The sequence below is a fragment of the Puma concolor genome, chromosome C1 (genome assembly GCF_028749965.1).
Source record: "Puma concolor isolate L17-30 chromosome C1, mPumCon1.1.hap2, whole genome shotgun sequence".
Taxonomy (NCBI): Eukaryota; Metazoa; Chordata; class Mammalia; order Carnivora; family Felidae; genus Puma; species Puma concolor.
Genome location: NC_141674.1, coordinates 105,866,318 through 105,887,209, shown reverse-complemented (window position 1 = coordinate 105,887,209; position 20,892 = coordinate 105,866,318). Strand labels below are relative to the sequence as shown.

The window sequence follows — 20,892 nt, the reverse complement described above, 5'->3', positions numbered from 1 at the left end:
GCAAATCCAAGAGGTGTTTACTGTAATGAATGTTCAAGGAGGGTGGGGTTCCCCCAATCTGATCCTCTGAGGCTCTGGGTGACTCACTCTTCCTTGGGCTCAGGGGGTGGGGCTGATATTTCTTCCCGGCGTTGGCCTTGCTCCCCCTGGCCCTTGGCATCCCCAGTGTCTCCAGCCACTAGAGCCACATTCCTCAGATAGTAAGTGTTGAAGCAGTTGGTCTGGTCATCTCCAGGACTCAGGTTACAGCAGAAAGCAGAGTCTCGCCAGAAGTTACGTCGGGGGCCACACAGGTCCTCAATGAAGGCTGATTTCTGATGAAGGAGAAAAGTAAAGCAGAGATGATGGGGAAGGAGGTGTTGGATGGAGGTCAAGCATCAATACTTGGGTGTTCAAAGTCCCCTTGCTCTCGGCTTGTCTCCCTGGATCCCTTCCTGGGGCCAGAGAGGGTGCAAGGCTGCCTTGCATACCTAGATTCCTTGTGACAGACATATGTGCACATCTGGAAATGCCTAAAGCTTGGGTCCCAGAGAAGGCATAATAAGAACTTAGAGGTAGGGAGCAGATCAGGTCAGAATGAAGACTTCTGGGGGGTGTCTAGGTGGCTCAGTGGGTTAAGCGTCCAACTTCAGCTCAGGTCATGATCTCACGGTTCATGAGTTCGAGTCCCACGTCAGGCTCTGGGCTGATAGCTGGTGAGTTCAAGCCCCACCTTCAGGCTCTGTGCTAACAGTTCAGAGCCTGGCCTGCTTCAGATTCTGTGTCTCCCTCACTCTCTGCCCCTCCCCTGCTCATTCTCTCTCTCTCTCTCAACCATAAATGAACATTAAAAAAAAAAAAAAAAAGAATGAAGACTTCTGGAACCAAGAAAAAGATCTTCCCCACTAGTCCTCTATTTCTGTGGGCAGGGGGTGTGAGGTACTAAAGAGAAGGGGTGGCCTGCAGTGCTAGCCCTCTGTCTCCCCTCCCCTGCTTTCCTTTGGAGACTATGACCCCCCTGCTGCCCTCACTCACCTCCTCTTCAGCACAGCAGGCCTGTTCTGGAAATGGCAGGTCACAGCAGTGGGCAGTCATGTTCCGGATTAGCCCAGGAATCTGTTTACTATGTTGGTGGGAAAGAGGCAAGGGTCAGGGTCTTTATGCATCCCTAGGCACCAAAATGGTGCTTGGAGACCATGGTTTTGCTCTTACCAAGAGTGCCCCCAGAGGATGCCCCAGAAGGAAGGTTTGGGGGAAGGGAAGAGAGGGAAGAACCGGGCAAGACTCACTGCTTGGTGAGAACTCTTCCGTTTCCACAGAGATGGCCCATGAGGTTGGGGGTAACTCGGCTGAGGTCAAGGGTCAAGATGTCTCGGTCATAGTTGGGGTAGGGAGCCCGACGGGCAAAGCACTCATCACGGGCAGGGCTAGGAGGATAGTGGCAACACGAGTGGTGGTGGGTCTTTACAGACTGTTCCCGATAACAGTATCCATCAAGGGCATCCTCCCACTGTGGGCCAGAGAGAGGGAAGTCAGAAGTCTGGACACTCAGCCCCTTCTCTTCTGACCCTCTACTGCCCTACACTATGAGATGAGGGACTCCCGGCCACAGGTGCCGAAAGGGAAGGACAAAGAACCAGAGGGCATGGATGTATGGTGTTGGGAAGGAGGAAGGGATGGAAGCACAAATGAGGCTTGGCACGGGCCACGGGAGATGAGCTGGAGTGGTAGACGAGGGGGTCAGGTGAGGCCAGAGCTGGACGGATGGATGGCACACGGGTGCATGTGTGGGATCGCGGGTGGACGAGGCCAGGAGTGCAGGATGAAGGCTTAGGATGAACAGACGCAGATGACGAAGACAGTGGATGGATGGACACTTGCAAGCAGATGAACGGGCAGACGAGCTCACAGTGGGGAGGTACACGGATGGATGGACCGGCAGGATCAGAGGTCGGAGATGGGTGGGCAGGCAGACAGGCTCTTGGGGGGCTGGGACGCCCACTTACAGCCTTCCACATACAGGTGTGGTTGTTCCCCTGCCGGCAGCAGCGCTGGAACTCCCCCTCTAGCCGGATCAATGCCTGCAGCTGTCTTTGGATGGGGTCAGTAGCTGGGAGGTTGCGTGGCACAGAACGGAAGCGTCTTAGGTGGCAGATGTTCTTGATGTTGTCCAGAGTGGGTACACCAGGGGGGAAAGGCATCTCGGGGCCCGAGGAAATACCAGGCTGGTGGCTGGGGCAGGCCCGGAGCTGGTAGTGCGGCCGGGGAGCTTCCTCCTGGAAGCAGGAGAACCGAGCCTCCCCCTGCCGGTTGCAGCACCAGTGGGGTCGGGTCTTGACCGAGAACTCAGCCTCACAGAATCGGATCATTGCGTTCTCCCACTAGAGCAAGAGGGAAGGATCAGCCCAGCAGCCCATTGTCCACATTCCTGTCCTCCTCCCAGGCTCCAGAAAAGGACCCTGGGCAGGTAGATAAGAAAGAAGCAGAGGCTGTTCTCTGCCCTTCCAGCACACTAAGGAGGCCCATGGTAGGGCCAACAAAAGGGACCTGGGGTTCCTACGTGCCAAGGCCGAGGCCTCTAGTCCTTCACACACACACACATACACACACACTGTCTGGAGGTTAAAGGATAAGTCCCAGCACCAAGAGCCCAACACCTACCACAAGTTTTGCACAGTCCAAGCGGTGTGCATGGCTGTGACAGCGGCAGCAGCGGGAGTATCCAGTCTCCACTAAATTGAGGGTCTCACCCTGGCGAGTAAGGTGGGAGTAGCCAGAATGTGGTAGGTTCCAAGGGCCGTATATCACATGCTGGCGAGTAGGAAGGCAGATCTGGTCCAGATTGTCTGGAGAAGGTCGCCCAGGGGGGAAGCCGTCCAGCCGGTGGCCCCAGCCCCCTGGGGACCGGCCCTGTTGGCAGTGCAGGGCTGGATTCCAAGACTCAGGCTCTGGGGGGCTATGTTCCATGAAAGGCTTTTCTAGAATGGGGAAAACAGGGAAGGAGAACGAGTAGAGGAATAGAGAAAGAACTGAAAGACTGGGGTTGAAAGACTGAAAGAACTTGGGGTTGAGGAGAAAGGGTTGGGAGGATACAGGGGGAAAGAGACAGACATAAACTTGTGGCTTTTACCTTCAGAATGGCTGATGGAAAGGGAAGAGAAGTGGGGCATGAAAGGTGTCGTGTCACTCTTACGGTCCCCACAAGTCAGACCTGCTCCCCTGTGCTGCCTCCCAAGCTTCAGGCTTCCCACCCCAGGGCCCTGAGCACTAAATCAGGGGCATGGACAGACCAGAGCTGTCACTCACCCTCTCTCTGCTTAGATGGGAAGGTCATTTCCTCCTGATGTGGGAAAGGTGGGTCTACTAGGGTGGAAGCAGATGTGTAAACAGAAGCCATGTTGGGATGGACTAGAAGAGGGGGACGTGGCCAGTTGCCACTCATAAAGAGGAAGTCAGTACAGACACAAGAGAAAACAAAATGCGCCTTTTATGCCACTTAATCTCATAACTTTATAAAAGAGGTCTTGTTTCCCCATTTTCCCAGATGAGGAAACTAAGGCTTGGGGAGATAACTTACCCAAGGTTATACAGCGAGTGAGTGGCAGAGCCCCCAAAGCCCACGCGCATCAGTGGGGAGGGTGAAGAGGAGAGGGAGTCACTTACTTTCCTTCTGTTCAACAGGGGCCTGGTGAGGGGGCAGCTCTTCTTGGAGGGGGATGGCTTCCTGAGGGAGAGGGGACTCCACTGCAAGACAGGAGTGAGGGCACAAAGAAGCAAGGGTCAGACTGATGGCAGCACGATTGTAGTGGCAGGGGGAGGAGGGGGATGGGCAAGCACTCACCTTTCTTTCCCATGGGGAGTTGGGGAGGGGGCAGCTCCTCCTCTTGGGCAGGGTTGGCTTCCTGAGCGGGAGGGGGCTGTACTACAGAAGGAGGAGTGTGTGAGTGACCCCCCCCCCTTGTAACCAGAGCGAGGAATGGGCAGGGCCTCCTCACCCCTCCTCACCCCTCCCCATCTGAAGAACGGGAAGTAAGCCCAACCAGCAACCTGGGGTGGGGGGGGGAGTGGGTAACTGAGAAGGGTGCATGGTAGACTTACCTTCACTCTGTCCCTCAAAGTGAAAGCCAGGCTGAGGGGTGTCAGGGTGATCCATGGGGAGGGCTCGGGTCTGGGGTGGGGAGGGGGGTGCTGCATAGCCAACTAGAGGTAAGAGGGGAGATAGAGTGGACAGTTTCTCCTCCCCCCCCCCCAATCCTATGCTGTTCACCCAAACTCTCACCTTCTTGAATGTGATAGGTGAGGGGTTCTGGCCCCAGCTCCCTCTGCCCTTGAGCCTTGAAGTCTGAAAGAAGAGGGAGGAGTCAGGGTGGATCTGAGGAGCCCTTTCTTGGCCCCAAGCGCAAGATGCAGGGACAGTAGACATCAAGGGTGTAGGCAAGATGACCAAGACACCAGAAGCCTTTCCGTACTGCTCCTGTCCCATGTCCCCTAATCAATCCACACCCCCCCCTCCCCAAACCCACCTAGGTGTGACTGATTGGGTTCTGAGAAAGCCATGATATTCTGACAACCTCACCTCCACCAGGCTCAAAGCCTTGGGTTTCCTGAGTCCAGGCTTGAAGGGAATGTGACATGGGGCTGGGGTGGGAGGAATGGGGTGGTGGAAACCCTAATCTGTCAGTGTCTCTTCCTCAGGGCTCCTGAGTTCTCCTCTCAGCCTCTCAGCTCTGATGCTTCTCTAGTTTTCTACAGGAGCAAGTCCCAACTTTGAACTAGTTGGGGTCTCATCTGTTTACCTCCTCTAGGCCCTTTAAACATCTGTGGGCCTTCTCATAAGAAGCCCACACTGAAGTTTAAGTGCCTCTCCTTCAGCTGGTCCCAGATCCTCCTTCGCTTAGGTTTCAGTTTAGGACTTGGGGACTGGGATGATTCAAAACCCCTGAGGCAAACTGCCCCACAGCTGCAGGGAAAGGTATCACCTATAGCTGATGTGCAGTCACCAAAGACTAGCACCTGGGAGGAACAGACGGGCCTTCCAGATACAGACCAGATCTGTGGCACTCAACAGTTTCCCTTGCTAGCACTTTGTCCAGCATCCAGCAGATTATGTGTGTGCTAGATAGAGTGTGTCTGGTCCCCTGTGGACGGACACCCTCTCCACTCCTCTCCTAACCAGGCAGGGAAGCAGTCCAGGCTCTCTGGGTCAGCAAATCAGTTTTGAGTAGCCAGGGGGCCCCATTCTTTCTCTCTCCCCTGCCTGACAGGCCCCATATATACATCTTACTGAGGCAGATCCCCTCACTCTGAGAGTCTAGCCACCCACTGAATTGTCCATTTTATTCCAGTTTTATGTCTTCCGGCAGCAAGCTCTAGGAAACTCTCCCTCTGTGCACCTGCTCCCCTCCCTGGTTAAAGCCTCGGCTCCAGTACCCAGGCCCACCTTGGACCCAGGCCAAGTGGACAATCACCCTTCTGGTGATGAGCCATTCAGAGGATGGCTAGACCCACCACACTGGCCAGGGCCTCTGCCCAATGCTGCCTCCAACCCCAACTCACCTCCCTCAGAGGAGGCTACAGAAGCAACAGCCAGACAGGCCAAGACCAAGGCTGCTCTGTGCATGGTCCCCATCCTGGGGCAAGGACTGGTCAGTGGCACCCAGGAGGTGGGTCGTCTCGGGTAGATCTGGATCTGAAGGGCTGGGCTGCTGGGAGCCTGCTTCTCCGGTTGCTGTTACCGCTGTTGTGAACCTTGGGGCTGGCTCCTTCTCCTTTTATTCAGCTATCTGGGGATCACTCCCTCCCTCCTATTTCCTGCCATGACTCAGTCCCGGCTGCTCCTCCTCTGGCCTGGCAGCCACTCCTCCCAAATTCACCCTGAAGCCTTCTGAGAGGACTGAGGAGAACTGGGGTGAGGGAAGGAGAGCATTCTTATGATCCCCAGAGAAATGGATTCTGAGACTCATGGAGTAAGAGATGTTGAGACCTGCCTTTTCGGTTCAATTCCTCTGTCTGCATGCTGCCTACTGTGGAGCAGTACACCTGCTGAACTGGGCTGGGGAAACCGGGCACTAAGGAATCCTGGGTAGGGGACAGAACAGCTACCCCAGGAGCGCCCCTCCCAGGGGGAGGCCAGGGCCGCCCTCTTTCTGCTTCCCCAGCACCCCAGGATGAAAGAGATGGAGACAGGGTCAAACTCCCTTTTATGCCTACTCAGGAATCCGAGATGAAGACACATACCCGGAAGCTTCAAGTTTATTCTTTATTGCTTCACTCCTCTCACATCCAAACAGCTACAGCTTCCCCCAGATCAAGTCTCTTTCCAGGAGAGCAAGCTCATGCCTCCACACTTGTTCTGAGGGGCCTGGGGGCCTCCAGATTCTGGTGGTCAGTTCGGGCTCTTCCACCTGAAGGGAAGCTGGCAGCTCCCGCGAGTCTCTGCCGCAACTGTATATGAAAGCTCAGAACACTCGCTCAGCGTTTGGGACCCTGGTGTTCTGCAGCTCCAGCAGCCGCTGCACGGCCTCAGTCAAGTCCCGCTCTCCAAGCTGGCAGTTGTCTCGAGTCCGAATGTTCACTGTTCTCTTACTCTGCTCTTTCTGGCCAACCACTGCAGGAAGAGGGGAGGTTTGAGACCGTCAGGGCACATTTTTCTACATGGGATATACAAAAATTCAAGAGACCTAAATCTTTAGGAAGGGTGAGAGCAGAGGCCGGATAAGGTTCAGGAAAAGGGTATATTTAGCTGCCTCTTGCTTTCCAGTTTCCTGATCATCCTGACGGATAAGGAAATGCTCCAGACATTCTCCACATGCCTTATCACTTCCAGTCCCGAGCCTAGGGGTCAGAGATAGTAGGGTCAGCCACAGAAAAAGACAAACAGACCAAGAAGCAGACCCAGAGAGAAACTCTGTGTGTGTGGGCATTAGAGAGAGGGGAGGGTGGCAGGGGTATAAGAAACACATGCAAGCCCGTGGGGTCATGGGGTAACTTGCTCTAAGAGCTCATGGGCAAGTGGGAGTGTAAAATGAGAGGATCAAGTAATCTGGCAAAGGAGTTTCTGCTCCTTATCATCCCTCAGGGCTAATTCCAACTAGGTCTACAATAAACAAAGCTAACTAATTAACCCCTGATTAATCCTTCCTGTCCCTTTCTCTCTGATGCTCCTTTGGTTAATTAACCTAACAGACACCAACAGCTAGGATGGAGGTCAGAAGAAAACTGTTTTCTTGAAACCATAAAACTCCTAGAAGAAAACATAGAGGTAATAATATCTTGGCATCAGCCTAAGCAACTTTATTCTGGGTATGTCTCCCCAGGCAAGGGAAACAAAAGCAAAAATAAACTACTGGGACCACATCAAACTAAAAGCTTTTGCATAGCAAAGGAAACTATCAATACAATGAAAAGGTAACCTACTGAACTGAAGAATATATCTGCAAATGATAAGCCACCTGGGTGGCTCAGCTGGTTGGGCATCTGATTCTTGATTTTGGCTCAGGTCATGATCTCATGGTTTGTGGGTTCGAGCCCTGCATCAGGCTCTATGCTGGCAGTGTGGAGCCTGCTTGGGATTCTCCCTCTCTCTCTGCCCCTCCCCTGCTTTCTCTCCCTCTCAAAATAAACTTAAACAAACAAAATACCCCCCCCCTTCAAATATACAAAGAACTCATACAACTCAATTCCAAAAAACCCCAAATCATCATATTTGAAAATGTGCAGAGGGCCTAAATGGACATTTTCCAAACAAGACATATATGGCCAACAGGTACATAAAAAGATGCTTCACAACACTAAACATCAGGGAAATGCAAATCAAAACCACAATGAGAAATCTTTTCACACCAGGAAGAATGGTTAGCACCGTGTTGGCAAGGATGTGGACAAACAGGGACCCTCACGCACTGTTGGTGGGAATGTAAGCTGGTGCAGCCAGCGTAGAAAACAGTATGGAGGGTCCTCAATAAGATTAAAAATAGAAATAACATAATGATCTAGTAATTCCACTGCATGGTATTTACCCCCCCAAAAGAAAACATTAATTCAAAAAGATTTATGCACCCCTATGTTTACTGCAGCATTATTTACAGTAGCCAAGACATGGAAGCAACCCAAGTGTCCACTGACAGATACATGGATAAATACACAGGGTGTACACACACACACACACACACACACGTACACTGGAATATTACTCAGCCTGAAAAAGAGTGAGATTTTGTATGTGTGACGACATGAGTGGACCCACAAGGTACTACGCTAAGTGAAGTCAGTCAGAGAAAGACAAATATCATGATTTCACTTTTTAAAAAAAGTAATCTCTATACCCAACATGGGGCTTGAACTCATGACCCTGAGATCAAGAGTCACATGCTTTACCAAATGAGCCATCCAGGTGCCCCATATATATGGAATCTAAAAAACAAAAGAAATGAACACACACATGCACATCCCCAAAAGAAACAATCTCATAAATACAGAGAACAAAAAAGTGGTGGCTGCTAGGGTGGACAGGTTGGGGGGATGGAAGGCATAGGTGAAGGGGACTAGAGGTACAAACTTGCAATTATAAAATAAGTGAGTCATAGGGATGAAAAGTACAGCATAGAGAATATAGTCAATAATATTCTAATAACATTGTATGGTGACAGATGGTAGCTACATTTATTGTGATGAGCACTGAGTAATGTATAGAAGTGACACATTGTGTGTCAACTATACTTCAATTAAGACAAATTTTTAATTTCATTAAAAAAATAAAGAATATTAAAGTTGCTATGTATATAATCAGGAGTGACAAAATATACAAAAATTTAAGAATAAAACGTGAGTCTGAAAAGAAATGCTATCTTTGCATCAAAATACTCTGAACCTTGGGCAATTTCCCCAGGGTGAATGTAGTTCACATGATCTCAGTTCAGTCTTAAGGGGGAACTTTAGCAGAGATGTCTGAAAATACGGGCCCAATAGGTAAAATTCAAACACTTTGGCTAGCTACACAAAAACCTTAGCCTTACTCTTGAAGGTATTCACTTTCTAACATATGTTGCAATAACCCAAATCTCATCGAATGTTTTCTCACGTCTGTGATTTTGTACTTTTTTTGTTTTGTTGAGAATATTATTCTGCACTAGGTAAGAAAGTGCTTTTCATGCTTATGATGTGATCTTCTATGACTTGCACAAATTCAAAGAATAAATTAGTGGTAGAAAGAAAAGAAGAAATGGGAAGCCTGGGTGGCTCATCCAGTTAAGTGTCCGACTTTGGCTCAGGTCATGATCTCATGGTTTGTGGGTTCGAGCCCCACATTGGGCTCTATGCTGACAGCTCAAAGCCTGAAGCCTGTTTTGGATTCTGTGTCTCCCTCTCTTTCTGCCCCTCCCCTGCTCATGCTCTGTCTCTCTCTCTCTCTCTCTCCTTCAGAAATAAACATTTAAAAAATTTTTTTAAAAAGAAAAAGAAAGTTCTTCTGAGGATGAGAACTGGTTGTCAGGGGGTGAAGGAACTGAGGGCCCAAACAGCTCAGGTGTTCTGAATCCTGGCTCCCTGAAAGTCTCGCTCAGGGACTGAGCCCTAGTTAATGCAAATCCAATAGGAAAGAACAGTGTAGAAGGCTGGTGGGGGAGCACGGGGCTCGGAGGGCCTGTGCTGCTGGTCACTTACCAAACTGAAAATTGTAGTGGGCGAGCTGAGCCCGGCGGACTCTCCGGCTGAGCGTCAGCCCCGAGTCGGCATCCAGGTCGCAGACCAGCCCTGCAGCCTGCAGCCTCCGCTGCGCCTGGGGCAGGGGTTTGAGGACGGGACTGAAGGCTCAGGGGCTAGAGTAGCCTGATACCAATCTTCCCCATGCTGTCTTCTGTCCTCTGCCTCAAGGCTCTCTGGTTCTTGTGGACAACCCCTCCTCATTCATCTCTGCACCGAGGCCCCTCCCCAGTCCCTCATAGTTTGTCTGCTTCCTACTGAAGCTGCACCTGCCACCAATTCCCGGACTTTGCCTGCTTTGCCTGCTCTACCCAACCAGCTACTTGACTCTGTACTGTCCACACCCTTCCTCTAGAAAGGAAACATGCAGCTGACATTTACCTAAGCCCCTTTTGTATCAAGTGCTCTATTGTCAGCATTTAACATCTGTGAATTTGTTTAATTTTCACACATGAGGCAAGGAACTAGTGTCACTTCTCAGATGTGGAATATCCAGCATATATGTCAGGACCCATTCGAGCCCAGTCCTGTGGCTCCAAGTGCTATTCCCCTTCTACTGTGCTGTGTGACTTCTTCCTACCCACTGCTCAGCCCCGGACTCGCCGTAGTCCTGCGTTAGCCCCTGTGCATGCACCCCCAGTTTCTCCTCACCTCCCTGGCATATTCCTCTTGCTCAGTTCCCACAGGGATGACCACCACCTGGAACGGGGACAGCCACAGTGGCCTGGTTGAGAGAGAAGAGAGGAAGGCAAACTCTTTACTCTAGCTCGACTACAAATATGGCTGCAGAGAGCAGATTCGAGAGGAAAAGAGAAGAGTGAATCTAAGGGCACCAGGATCTGGGGCATGTACCATCTGGTCTGAGGACCAGAACAGAAATCTGGGGCCAGAGTTCTCACCATTTTCCACCACAGCTTTCCGCTAGCACTCCCAACATCCTTTCCACAGAACCTAGCACTGCTCGGTGAATGACGACTGGACGCTCTGGGGCCCCCGCCTGCCTTGGAGGGAAAAAGGAGGAGGGAATAGAGGAAGTGTCACAAGATATGCACACAAGATTACCTTCTGGTTTTTAAGCAATATTCAGCTCTGGTGAAGGTGTAGAGGATTTGAGTTTCAGGTTAGGGACAAAGATAGAAGGAGACGCTGTTCTCCACCTACTCCACTAGCAGCCAAGGGAAAAGGGGATGAGCACGGTTCTGTACCCCTTGTACTGGAGGTCAAATCTCAGGGGCAGCTGGAAGTCAAGTTGGATTGTCCCACACTGATGGGGCCGGCCCAGGGCATCGCGGAGGTGCACATCAATCTGGAGGAGAGAGACAGAGGCCTAAAAGCAACCAGAAGCAGTACCCTCTACTGTCCGCACCACCCACCTTCCACCTGCCTACGTGCCAGGCTGTTCTGAGAGACTCCTCACCCAGCTCTGTTGTACTCTTACTTCACTCACTGGACACCCCAGCAGTAGCTCTTTCTACCTGATAATGATATTATGACCTTAGGGGACTTTGACACAAATGACCCACCCACACCCTGGCCTCTGAATTCCTTGAGTTCGTCATTTCCGGGATGTTCACCTGCACCCACCCTATGGATACAGCCTTCATCTTGTCATCGCCCAGAATGGCTACACCTCTGGAACAGTCCATCACACACCCTGCTCTGATTACTGTCTCTTGGTTTTCTGGCTCTGACAATTATTCCTACAAATGGCTCTTTAATTTCCAGGTTGCTTAATTCCTCTATTTCCTTCCCATTCACAGGCTCCATCCACCTTTCTTTCTTTCCCCATGCGGCTGGAACCACTTTCCCAGGTTCCCCTCTATCACTGTTCTTCTGTCACATCCCCATGGCAAATCCTCAACCTGGTGGCACTCCTGCCCCCCACCTCCTTGCCCCTGCAACAGAACTGCTCAGAGCTGCCCAGCATGTCCCATACCACAACAGATACATAAACGGGGATTGATGCCGCCATGCAAATCCCTGTTCTGAACCTCAAGTGGACCCTGACTGCTGTCGGTAATCCCCTGCTGCCCTAATCAGTTTTGGGTCCTGTTCTCCTCAAGGACTTTCAAGCTTTCTCCTCTCTCTTCCTATCTTCACTGCCCCCACTAACAACTCCCCTCTTCCCTACTCCCATCTCAGCAAATGATCCTGTTTCACATTTTATGGGGAAATCAGATAATGACATCATGAGATGAAAAGTGTCTCAACTTCCTGTCACCACACTTATAGACTTCCTTGCATATGCTTCCAGCCTTTCTTCCTGCCTCCAGAACAATGGCAGAGGTGGTCTCTTGTGGGCTCTCAATCCCACCCCTCAAACCTCCCCAAGAACTTCCCTCCACTGAAACCCCTTCTACAACTTCAATTTTTCCCTGACTCAAACACGCTCTCTTTTATCAGAGCTAAACATTCTTGAATTTCTCTCTTCATCAAAATCTCTTTTGACTATCCAGGCCCCTCTTGCTACTCTCCTTTGCTTTTTAAGAGCCAAAATTCTCAAAAGAGTTATGTTCATTCATTTACCTCTGACTCCCACCCCAGCCTCTGTACCAGAAATGGTGCTTCAACATCTAACAGCCTTTTCATGGAATCCAGTAGACACTTTCCAGTCCTTTTTTCCCCCTGACTTGTTTTACTTCTTCCAACTTGCCCTGTTTACCCTGCCTCCACCTTCTGCCTGCACTGTTCCCACCTGGAACCCCTCTTTCCTTGGCCAACAATGACCTTTAAGATTAGAAAGAGAATTCTGCAGGGGCACCTGGGGAGCTCAGTCTTTAAGCATCCAACTTCAGCTCGGGTCATCATCTCACAGTTGATGAGTTCGAGTCCTACATCGGGGGAGCCCGAGCCCCACTTCAGGGAAAACATGAGCCCTGGGTAAGCCCTGCTTCTCTCTCTTCCCCTCACGGGATTCTCCCTCTCTCTCTCTCTCAAAAAAAAAAAAAAAAAAAAAAAAAAAAGGTAAAGAAAGAGAATCCTGCAGGAAGCCTTTCCTGACCCTCCCTCCTGAATGATATGCTCCCTTGGTACCTGCGAGCGCGGGTTCAGTGGCCCTGAAATGCCTATTTGCCTCCCACACACCTCACAGGACCATAAGCTCCACGGGGCCAGGAAATATATTGCTCTTCTTTCTATCCTATACAAGTTAAAAAATATTCCTTTGTGTCTATTAAATACCTAATAAAACAAAACAAAAAATGAATAAATACAACTCTTAGGAGGATCCCCAACTTACTTTAGGCCCATAGAAGGCACCATCTCCAGGGTTGAGTTCCCAGGGTTCTCCAAATTCTTCCAGGGCCCGTTGAAGGACCTTTAAAGGGAATGAGACGAGAGAGGAATGTATCATTTTAGACTTTATAAGCAACAGACCCCTCCAGTCCCCCAACAAATGACCTGCTTGGCACATGCCTCTATTGAGGACCCCAATTCCCATCTCCCCTCTTCTGCCATCAGAGAGTGGTTTATCTGCCTCCTCACCTGCTCAGCCTGGTCCCAAAGGCAAGGCTCGCCCAGGAAGCTAGATGGCCGGGTGGATAGAGCCAGGCGGAAGGAGAAGCCAAGGACAGTGTAAACAGAGCGGAGGAAATCAAGACAGCCTTGTATCTCTGTTTCAAGCTGGGGACAGAAAATAAGGGTGAGTGAGTTGTGTGCAACCTAGAGTTCTGGAGTGATGGGAGTTTTGGGGGAAACACAGGGCAAAAACATAGAGGAAAGCTGGGGCTATCATATAACTGAGTTGTAGTATATAAAGAGGGAGACAGGGAGCAGGAGTGTTGGCAGTTCAAATGGAGAATGGAAGGTGGTTTAGAAATGCTTTGGTGGAGCTGGGGAAGGGCCACCTGATCCGGTGCACAGAAGATGTGAGCGTCATCCTGCTGGAAGCACCGCAGCCGGGTCAGTCCCCCCAGACTGCCAGAGGCCTCGGCCCGGTGTAGGGCCCCGAAGTCCGCCAGGCGCAGGGGCAGCTCTCGCCAGGATCTGGGCCGGTGAGCGAACATCAGGCTGAGATGGGGATGAGGAAGGGTCAGGGCCACAGGGAAAAGCAGCCCCCACAGACTGCATCTCTGCCCAGTGTGCTTGCTTACTTTCTCTGCGTCATCAGCACGCCCTCTCCCCAGCCTGGGCATGTCCTCCCCCCAAGTCCTGTCCATCCCACTCAGCACAGTTTGAGCCCTTCCTGGTTCAAAGTGCATTTCTCAGAACAATAGCAGCAGACTTCGTTTACTGTGCCCCTATTGTGTGACAGGCACTGAAGTGAAAGAGGAACTTTGGACAGCAACTCCAAACCCCTGATGTTATACAAGGAGACTAAGGCTCAGAGAGACACAATGGTTTTCCCAAATTCACAAGGTTATCTGGAGTGCAGATTTAAGACTCCAATCAGGTGTCCTACTGCTCTGCCAAGGCGCTATTACTTCATATTCAGCAACCTGGTTGCCTACCCCCAGCCCTGGGAGGACCCAGGCCTCTTGGCTCCTAGCTCACCAGTGTGCAGGGCAGTTCATGGGCTTCAGGGCGAGTGTGTCTGCAGGATGGCTAGTAGCGTGGTCACTCAGGGAGCTGGAGAGCCTGTCAGAGTCTGGGGGCTGCAGGGCAAACATATCCTCCTGATAATGCTCCCAGTGTCCTGACACCTCCCAGAGCTTCGTAGAAAACAGTATGGGGGTTTTCACCTCAGAAAAACCACGGCGGGTGTACTCGGCCTGGAGAGGAGGGCACAGGATATGGAAGGCAGAGTGACTGGGGGAGGACGGCACAAATATGGAAGGCAGAGTGGGGGAGAGGCAGGTGTGTGATCCTCCGGGGACCTCAGGTCAGGCTGATCTCGGCTACAACCTATTAAGTACCGTGTTCCCTCTCTACGCTCCCCACTCTGTGGACCACACATTCCTAGGACCTTGTTAAAGGCCACCAGCACCTTATAATGTTTATGTTCGTGCTTCTAATCCCGCTCTTCTAACACTTGGCTTCTGGGTCCCGATTTCCTCTCTGGTCATCCCTCCTCTGGACTGGAGGCCCCCTTACCCTGATGAAAGCCACCAGTGCATTATACACCCTCGTCCCTCGAGGCAGGAAGAAACAGCTCCCGGGGCTCAGTTCATGGAAGAAGAAGAGCTCCTGTGCCTGAGTCAGGAATGGCAATGTCACTTGGAGAGAGAAGCAAGGACTTTGGAACCCAGAAGAAATAACTGATGGAGCTGCTCAATCTGCTGGATTCAGAATCTGCTCCCAGCTTCACAATTGGGTTCCTTCACGCACCCTCTCCTTCTCCAATCTCTGTACCTTCCCAATGCGCCGGTGGTCCCGTAACTCCGCTTCCTCCCTCCCTTCTTCCCAGGCTCTCAACTCCTCCATTGTGGGGAAGGAGATCCCTGACACTCGCTGCAGTGGCTCTGGGGCACCTGAAGACCTCCACAGGGATGACGAGTTCTATGGGAAAACAGAGGGAGTCAAAGGGAAGATGAGGGACTGCGGGCACCCAAGCTCTCCTTCGCTGATGCTCGTCTGATTCTGAGCACACGACACGCACCACAAATGTTCTGTCTCAGCACTCACTCCATTTTCCACTGCCTCCACCAGCGTGATACCCCTCAGAACCCCTGCCATGTTTACAGCCTTAGACACACTGGATGCTTAATTCCCATTTGTATCCTGTTCAAGCCTAACCTTATCCTGCCACCTCTTTTTCTCCCCATTCTCCCACCAGTACATTCTCTCTGTACTAGAGCCCTCCTTCCCCACCTCTAATCAATGACTACTCATGGGAGTAACCTTCCGCTCTGGTCAAATGTCAGTTGTTGTTGTTCTTGTTTCTATCTACCTGCTTATCAATCTCCACTATGCCCTATTCCTGGCCACATGAAATTCAAATGCTTCTGCCTACTCTTTCCTCAAACAATTTAACAAGAAACAGCCAGCGTTTTATACCACTTTCACCTGTGTTAATTGACTTTGTCTCTGTGACATGGATTTATTGGTAGGACAGGAATTAACAACAGTCTTATTTTATAGATGGGGAAAATGGGTAAGGAGATTTACCCAAGGCCACATACTTTACCTATGGCAGAGCCAGGACTAAGCACGGATGAGAGGTTTTTAGTCCAGGGCTTTTGGCTGCACATTCCTGCCTCTCCCCTCGCTCCCTGCTCCCATTCCACCAAACAAATAACTCACCTGGCCCAGGCACAGGATTTTCATAAAAGTCATGCCTTAAACTTAGAATACTCTCCCTGTACCTGCGCAGTGGGGTTCTACACACCCTCTCCACAGCAGCCTCCCCTATGTGACCCTGTCCAGACTGTTCTCACACTCCCTCTCCACCTCCCTAGCACTGAGGTCCAACTACGGATTGTGAATTGGCTTCTGAGCCCCGGCAGGATGTCCAGCAGCTGCCATCACACTGGGAGTTTGTGGAAGGCAGGAACTAAGAAATCTTCCTCCTACTGGATTCCTCCCTTAGCTATAAGAGGAGAGAAGGGGCTGAGAGAGCATCTTCCTACTCCCCTGCTCATCCCAGTGAAAGCAGGAGTCTTAACCTAACCTTGCCCTCACAACTGACCGTCAGCAGCTTCAGTCCTCCAATTTGTCCAGTATGCCGAAGGTGGGGGCCCTGGCAGAGGTCTACCAGCATGCCACACCTGGGGGAAAGGAGGGAACACTTAGTGGTCTCCAAATTCTTGAGCTTCCGGTGTTCTCCTGGCCTCTAGCAGACAGAAAAAAAATGTAAGAACTGTTCTACAGAGACAGCAAGAGCAATGGGAGATAAAAATAACTTCTTGTTCCCATTATTTTTCTGGAACAACAGACTACCTTCTACCTTCTTTCCCTCATCCCATTTCTGGCCTTCTTTTGTGTATACCTACCTCCCCGTTTCCCTCCATTTTGACAACGCTCACCCATATACTATTGCTGTTGGACCTGTCACTTTCTCCTCAATCAGGCGAAGCTTAAAGGGGTTATCCTGGAAGGGGAGAAGAGTGAGGATAAGTCTCTATTCCCATAAAGATGTTCTGGGAGAGGGGTGTCTGGGTGGCTCAGTCAGTCGAGTGTCCAACTTCAGCTCAGGTCATGATCTTGCGGTTCGAGAGTTTGAGCCCCACGTCAGCTCTCTGCTGACAGCTCAGAGCCAGGAGGCTGCTTCAGATTCTGTGTCTCCCTCTCTCTGTCTGCCCCTCCCCTCTCTCTGCTTGTGCTAACCCTCTCAAAAATAAATAAACATTAAAAAAATAAAAGTTAAAAAGAAAAAAAAGATGTCCTGGGAGACAATCACCCCTTCCCCCATGCTTTTGGATCGTCCTCCTAAATGTGTGCACCCCCACCCCACCTTGAAGAGCTGGCGAAGCTGATCCTGGGAAGCCTCTAGCCTCCGGAAGGGTTGAGCAGCAGCTGTAAGTTCCTGGCAAATCCGCTCCAAAGCAGGCAGCTCTGAGCCCCGGACTGTCCTGGAAAGGTGAGAACTGGTTGGCGTTCATCCTTTAAGAAGCATCACCTGGGTGCCACACCTGTTGGCTAGGGGGTGAAATCCTGCTCTCCACAGACATCTAGAATTATTGGTAAAGGCAGACAAACTGACAGAAAACATAAATAGGAAATCAGGTATAAGTTTTACAGTGGGAGCAAAAGCTCTATATGTTAAAGGTCGGATGCAGACAATATGGACAGACATAATTAAGGCAATAGTAATGAAGGATGAAGTAAAAAAAAAAAAGCCAAAGAATTCATAAAGACTAGAGAAGTTTCAATGAGAATTAGACAGAAAAGGAAAAGCATGGACTAGGGGAGAAATTGGCACCAATGTCACAGCAAAGGCCTGGAGAGGCCCTTCTCTAAACTTTCTCTTCCAAATTGAACATCCCTGACGCCCCAGAAGAGGATGCAGAAACCACTCGGGTGAAACGGTACAAACTCAGTATAAAATGAATTAGGTTTGAGAAGATAATGTAGAACATAGTGACTATAGTTGATAATTCTATACAGTACGAATGAAATTTGCTAAGAGTAAACCTTAAGCAATCACACACATGAAGTGAGGTGATGAATGTACTATTTAACTCAATCGTGGGAATCCTTTCACAATGAATATAAATATCAAATTATCAGCTTGTTCACTTTTTTTATTTTTAAAAGTTTATTTAAGGAGCGCCTGGGTGGCTCAGTCAGTTATGCATCCAACTTCAGCTCAGGTCACGATCTTGAGGTCTGTGGGTTTGAGCCCTGCATCGGGCTCTGTGCTGAAAGCTTGGAACCTGGAACCTGTTTCAGATTCTGTCTCCCTCTCTCTCTGCCCCTCCTCCACTCATGCTCTGTCTCTGTCTCTCTCAAAAATAAACAAACATTTAAAAAAAAGTTTAAGTAATTCTCTGCAACCAACATGGGGCTTGAATTCACGACCCTGAGATGAAGAGTCGCACGCTCTTCTGACTGAGCCAGGCGCCCCTCATGTTGTACACTTTTAATATATTACTTTGTCAATTAAATGCCAAAAACCTGACAAATGAAATAAAATATGGTGAAATATCTAAGAAACTACTCCAGAATCATTCTCCTCTTTGCTTGCACTACTCACCGTTCCTTTCCCAGGAAGAAATCATGGTAGAAGCCACATTCTGTACTTGGACCTCGGCAGAGGACAGCACCAAGGAGCTGTTCAGCTGCTGCTCCCAGGACATGGGTGCTGGAGTGCCAGAACACCTGGGTTCACAAGAAAGGAGTTCATAACCACCGCCTTTGTTTTTTTATTTTATTTTTTTTCATAACCTCCTTCTTTAACCCCTCACTCTCTGATACTCTTCTCAGAGAAGCTGGCGTGAAACCAGTATGGCTCTTCTAGAAATAACTATCACAAGATGGGGAATCTGACCTTGGAGGTGAATACTAACTAAACAGTAAAAAGGAGGAAAAACAAAACAAAAGGCTAGTAGAAACATGCGCAGACAGGGGTAACCCCCACTCCCACTCCTCAGTGCTTCCTGGTCCTACAGCATAGAAGCAGGGCCTAGGCTTCTTTTTCTGCTCCTATAACATCCCCTTTTAGGGCTTCAGAGTAAACTACCTTCTCAAGACCATAGTTCCTAAGGGCTCTATTTGATCTTTTAGTTCTATTTTTCTCTATTCCAGGAATCTAGTGTGATGCAACCGCTCCTCTAGGATTTGGTCACCATTTATTTATTTGTTGTTTATTTATTTTGAGAGAGAGTGTGTGTATGTGTGTGCTAGTAGGAAAGAGCAGAGAGAGAGACAGAGAATCCCAAGCAGGCTCCATGGTGTCCGTGCAGGGCCGGACACAGGGGTTAATCTCACAAACCAGGAGATCATGACCTGAACTGAAACCAAGACTTAGACGCTCAACCCACTGAGCCACCAAGGCGCCCCTTTGGTCACCATTTAGATGAACATGATAAAACTCCATTTTTCTGGATCCTAGTAGATGAGGTCTATATTACCCAAGCTGACATGAAGAAGACAAAGTAGGGAGGAGGAATTGTGTGCTCAGTTGTGGAAGCCAAGTTAGAATTAAAAAATATATGCCATAGAGGTGCCTGGGTGGCTCAGTCAGTTAAGCGTCCGACTTTGACTCAGATCATGATCTCACAGTCTGTGGGTTGGAGCCCCGAATCGGGCTATGTGCTGACAGCTCGGAGCCTGGAGCCTGCTTCAGATTCTGTGTCTCCCTCTCTTTCGAACCTCCCTCTCTCTCGAACCTCTGTCGCCCCTGCCCCGCTCACACCTCTGTCTCTGTCTCTCTCACAAGTAAACAAACATTAAAAAAATTTTATAAAAAAATATATGTTACAGATGACTTATGATGTATGTCTCTAGGGTTGAAGTGACAGAACTGGCATATTACCCTTCTATTTTCAGCTTTCCTTTTTACTAGTGCAAACGATGTTTACTTAATGGACCTATGTTGAAAATTTTCATCCTAAGTTTCTAGCTTATCCAGGGTTAGTCAAGACAAGCAGTCTGTGGTAGGTCTCCCTCCCAACTGCAAAGGGAGAAACTGAGGCAAAAGAAATACTAGAAATATGCCCACTTAAAAATCCCTTAGTTTAGTTGTCACTGTATTCCTGAAAAGGAAGAAACTTACTGCTTTGCCCTCTGCAGAACTGAATGTCAGAAATCTGAGGTCAGAATCTGTCTCCAAAGGCCGTTCCAGATCATAAAGTTCTCCATTCACTTGAGCAGCCACTGCAGTATCTGCCAATGTTGAACTTGGGAATTGGGAGTGGGGGGGGGAAGTGAGGACAAAGAAAAAGACATGGTCACAGTCCACAGGGGAAGACAGGGACTAATCTCTCAATAGTTCTAAGCTTGCAAATGGGGAAAGGTGTCACCAGAGCAATAAAACCTATCATTTCTTTTCCCAATGGATAATAAACAAAGGGTAGAGACTCTGAAACTAACCCAGATGAAAATGAATTCTCATGAAAAGGCGATCTTGATAGAGATGGAATAGATACCAGGCATAATTTTCATTCTCTGCTCGAGTCCAGCGAAATACAGAGGTTGAAGGATGATCCTGGTAGGTACAAAATGGGCTGGTACCTGATCTGCTGGGCTAGCTGGTAAGGGGTTGTGCTCCATGCCACAGCATCCACCCTCTGGCCTCCAGGAAGTGATATCTTAATAGTCCGGTGCTCCTTCTGTGCCACGCTTGCTAACTTCTTTACTTGAGCAGTCCATAGCTCCTCAAAAAGGCCGAGCCGCTCTGCCAACCACTGTGGAGGGGCTGGCACAGCTGCCTGGAGAGAAAGATGTTAGGAGGTAACTCAGGTCCCATCATTCCTTCCTGGGATTGAGGCTGGTAGGAGGTGAGGGTACCGAAGTGGCCTTAATCCTAAACCCAGGCCTTTAAGAGGGCTGGGTGATACAGGGCTCTAGACTAGGAGCCCTAGCCTCTCCTGGTGGTCGACTCTAGGGAAAAGATGGCTGTAACTAACGGCTTAGCGGGGCCGGATTCAGGGGCTCAAGGCAGGGGTCGGGAGCCTGCACTTTGGGCCTGGTCTGGGTCCGATGCGGTTCTTAACTTTTGGGTGGGTACCTCACGCACCGTGTGTAGCCGGCAGGTTTGCAAGCCCGGCAACCGGAGCCGCCGCCACCTCTGACACAGGGCCATGTTCCTTCAAACCCGTACCTACATCCTTAAACAAATTATCCTCGACTCCTTCACCGGATTTCTCATAGGTTTCCGGCCCAATGACGCCCAAG

At 50.0% G+C, this 20,892-nt stretch overlaps 2 protein-coding genes across 16 annotated transcripts; both read right to left on the bottom strand.

Moving 5' to 3' along the window:
• On the bottom strand, positions 1-6,390 carry ECM1 (extracellular matrix protein 1). 4 transcript variants are annotated; one of them, XM_086718123.1, is made up of 11 exons: positions 6,217-6,390; positions 4,259-4,321; positions 4,078-4,179; positions 3,821-3,901; positions 3,643-3,723; positions 3,286-3,342; positions 2,641-2,957; positions 1,986-2,360; positions 1,269-1,489; positions 1,015-1,102; positions 1-314 (listed from the first exon to the last, which is right to left on the bottom strand). In XM_086718123.1, exons 3-11 carry the CDS (start codon positions 4,130-4,132, stop codon positions 84-86), a joined length of 1,506 nt encoding a protein of 501 aa, XP_086574249.1. In that variant the 5' UTR covers positions 4,133-4,179; positions 4,259-4,321; positions 6,217-6,390; the 3' UTR covers positions 1-83. The 4 variants fall into 4 exon arrangements, with proteins under 4 accessions (XP_086574249.1, XP_086574247.1, XP_086574246.1 ...); XM_086718121.1 differs by lacking the exon at positions 6,217-6,390 and adding an exon at positions 5,536-5,746 and having other exon boundaries at positions 4,078-4,167; XM_086718120.1 differs by lacking the exon at positions 6,217-6,390 and adding an exon at positions 5,536-5,745.
• Positions 6,225-20,892, bottom strand: TARS2 (threonyl-tRNA synthetase 2, mitochondrial). Of its 12 annotated transcripts, XM_086718114.1 has the most exons (19): positions 20,735-20,892; positions 20,230-20,426; positions 19,772-19,895; positions 18,251-18,375; positions 17,009-17,126; positions 16,581-16,645; positions 16,244-16,322; positions 14,968-15,114; positions 14,710-14,808; positions 14,358-14,387; positions 14,170-14,270; positions 13,524-13,686; positions 13,162-13,299; positions 12,917-12,994; positions 10,884-11,005; positions 10,578-10,679; positions 10,330-10,402; positions 9,640-9,754; positions 6,225-6,586 (listed from the first exon to the last, which is right to left on the bottom strand). In XM_086718114.1, exons 1-19 carry the CDS (start codon positions 20,798-20,800, stop codon positions 6,438-6,440), a joined length of 2,091 nt encoding a protein of 696 aa, XP_086574240.1. In that variant the 5' UTR covers positions 20,801-20,892; the 3' UTR covers positions 6,225-6,437. The 12 variants fall into 12 exon arrangements, 10 of the variants coding, with proteins under 10 accessions (XP_086574240.1, XP_086574238.1, XP_025780651.2 ...); XM_086718112.1 differs by having other exon boundaries at positions 14,170-14,387; XM_025924866.2 differs by having other exon boundaries at positions 10,884-10,984; positions 14,170-14,387.

Excerpts from the sequence above, each read along its gene's own strand:
- ECM1 (XM_086718120.1), bottom strand. The coding sequence starts at position 5,608 with ATGGGGACCATGCACAGAGCAGCCTTGGTCTTGGCCTGTCTGGCTGTT. Across the intron at positions 3,724-3,820 it reads ACTCCCCATGGGAAAGAAAG|TGGAGTCCCCTCTCCCTCAG; the intron begins GTGAGTGCTTGC and ends CCTGTCTTGCAG. Across the intron at positions 315-1,014 it reads CCTGCTGTGCTGAAGAGGAG|AAATCAGCCTTCATTGAGGA; the intron begins GTGAGTGAGGGC and ends CTCCTTCATCAG.
- TARS2 (XM_086718112.1), bottom strand. The coding sequence starts at position 20,800 with ATGGCCCTGTGTCAGAGGTGGCGGCGGCTCCGGTTGCCGGGCTTGCAA. Across the intron at positions 16,323-16,580 it reads CCAACAGCAATAGTATATGG|GTGTGGCATGCTGGTAGACC; the intron begins GTGAGCGTTGTC and ends CCTTTCCCCCAG. Across the intron at positions 13,687-14,169 it reads ATGAACTGCCCTGCACACTG|CCTGATGTTCGCTCACCGGC; the intron begins GTGAGCTAGGAG and ends TCCCCATCTCAG.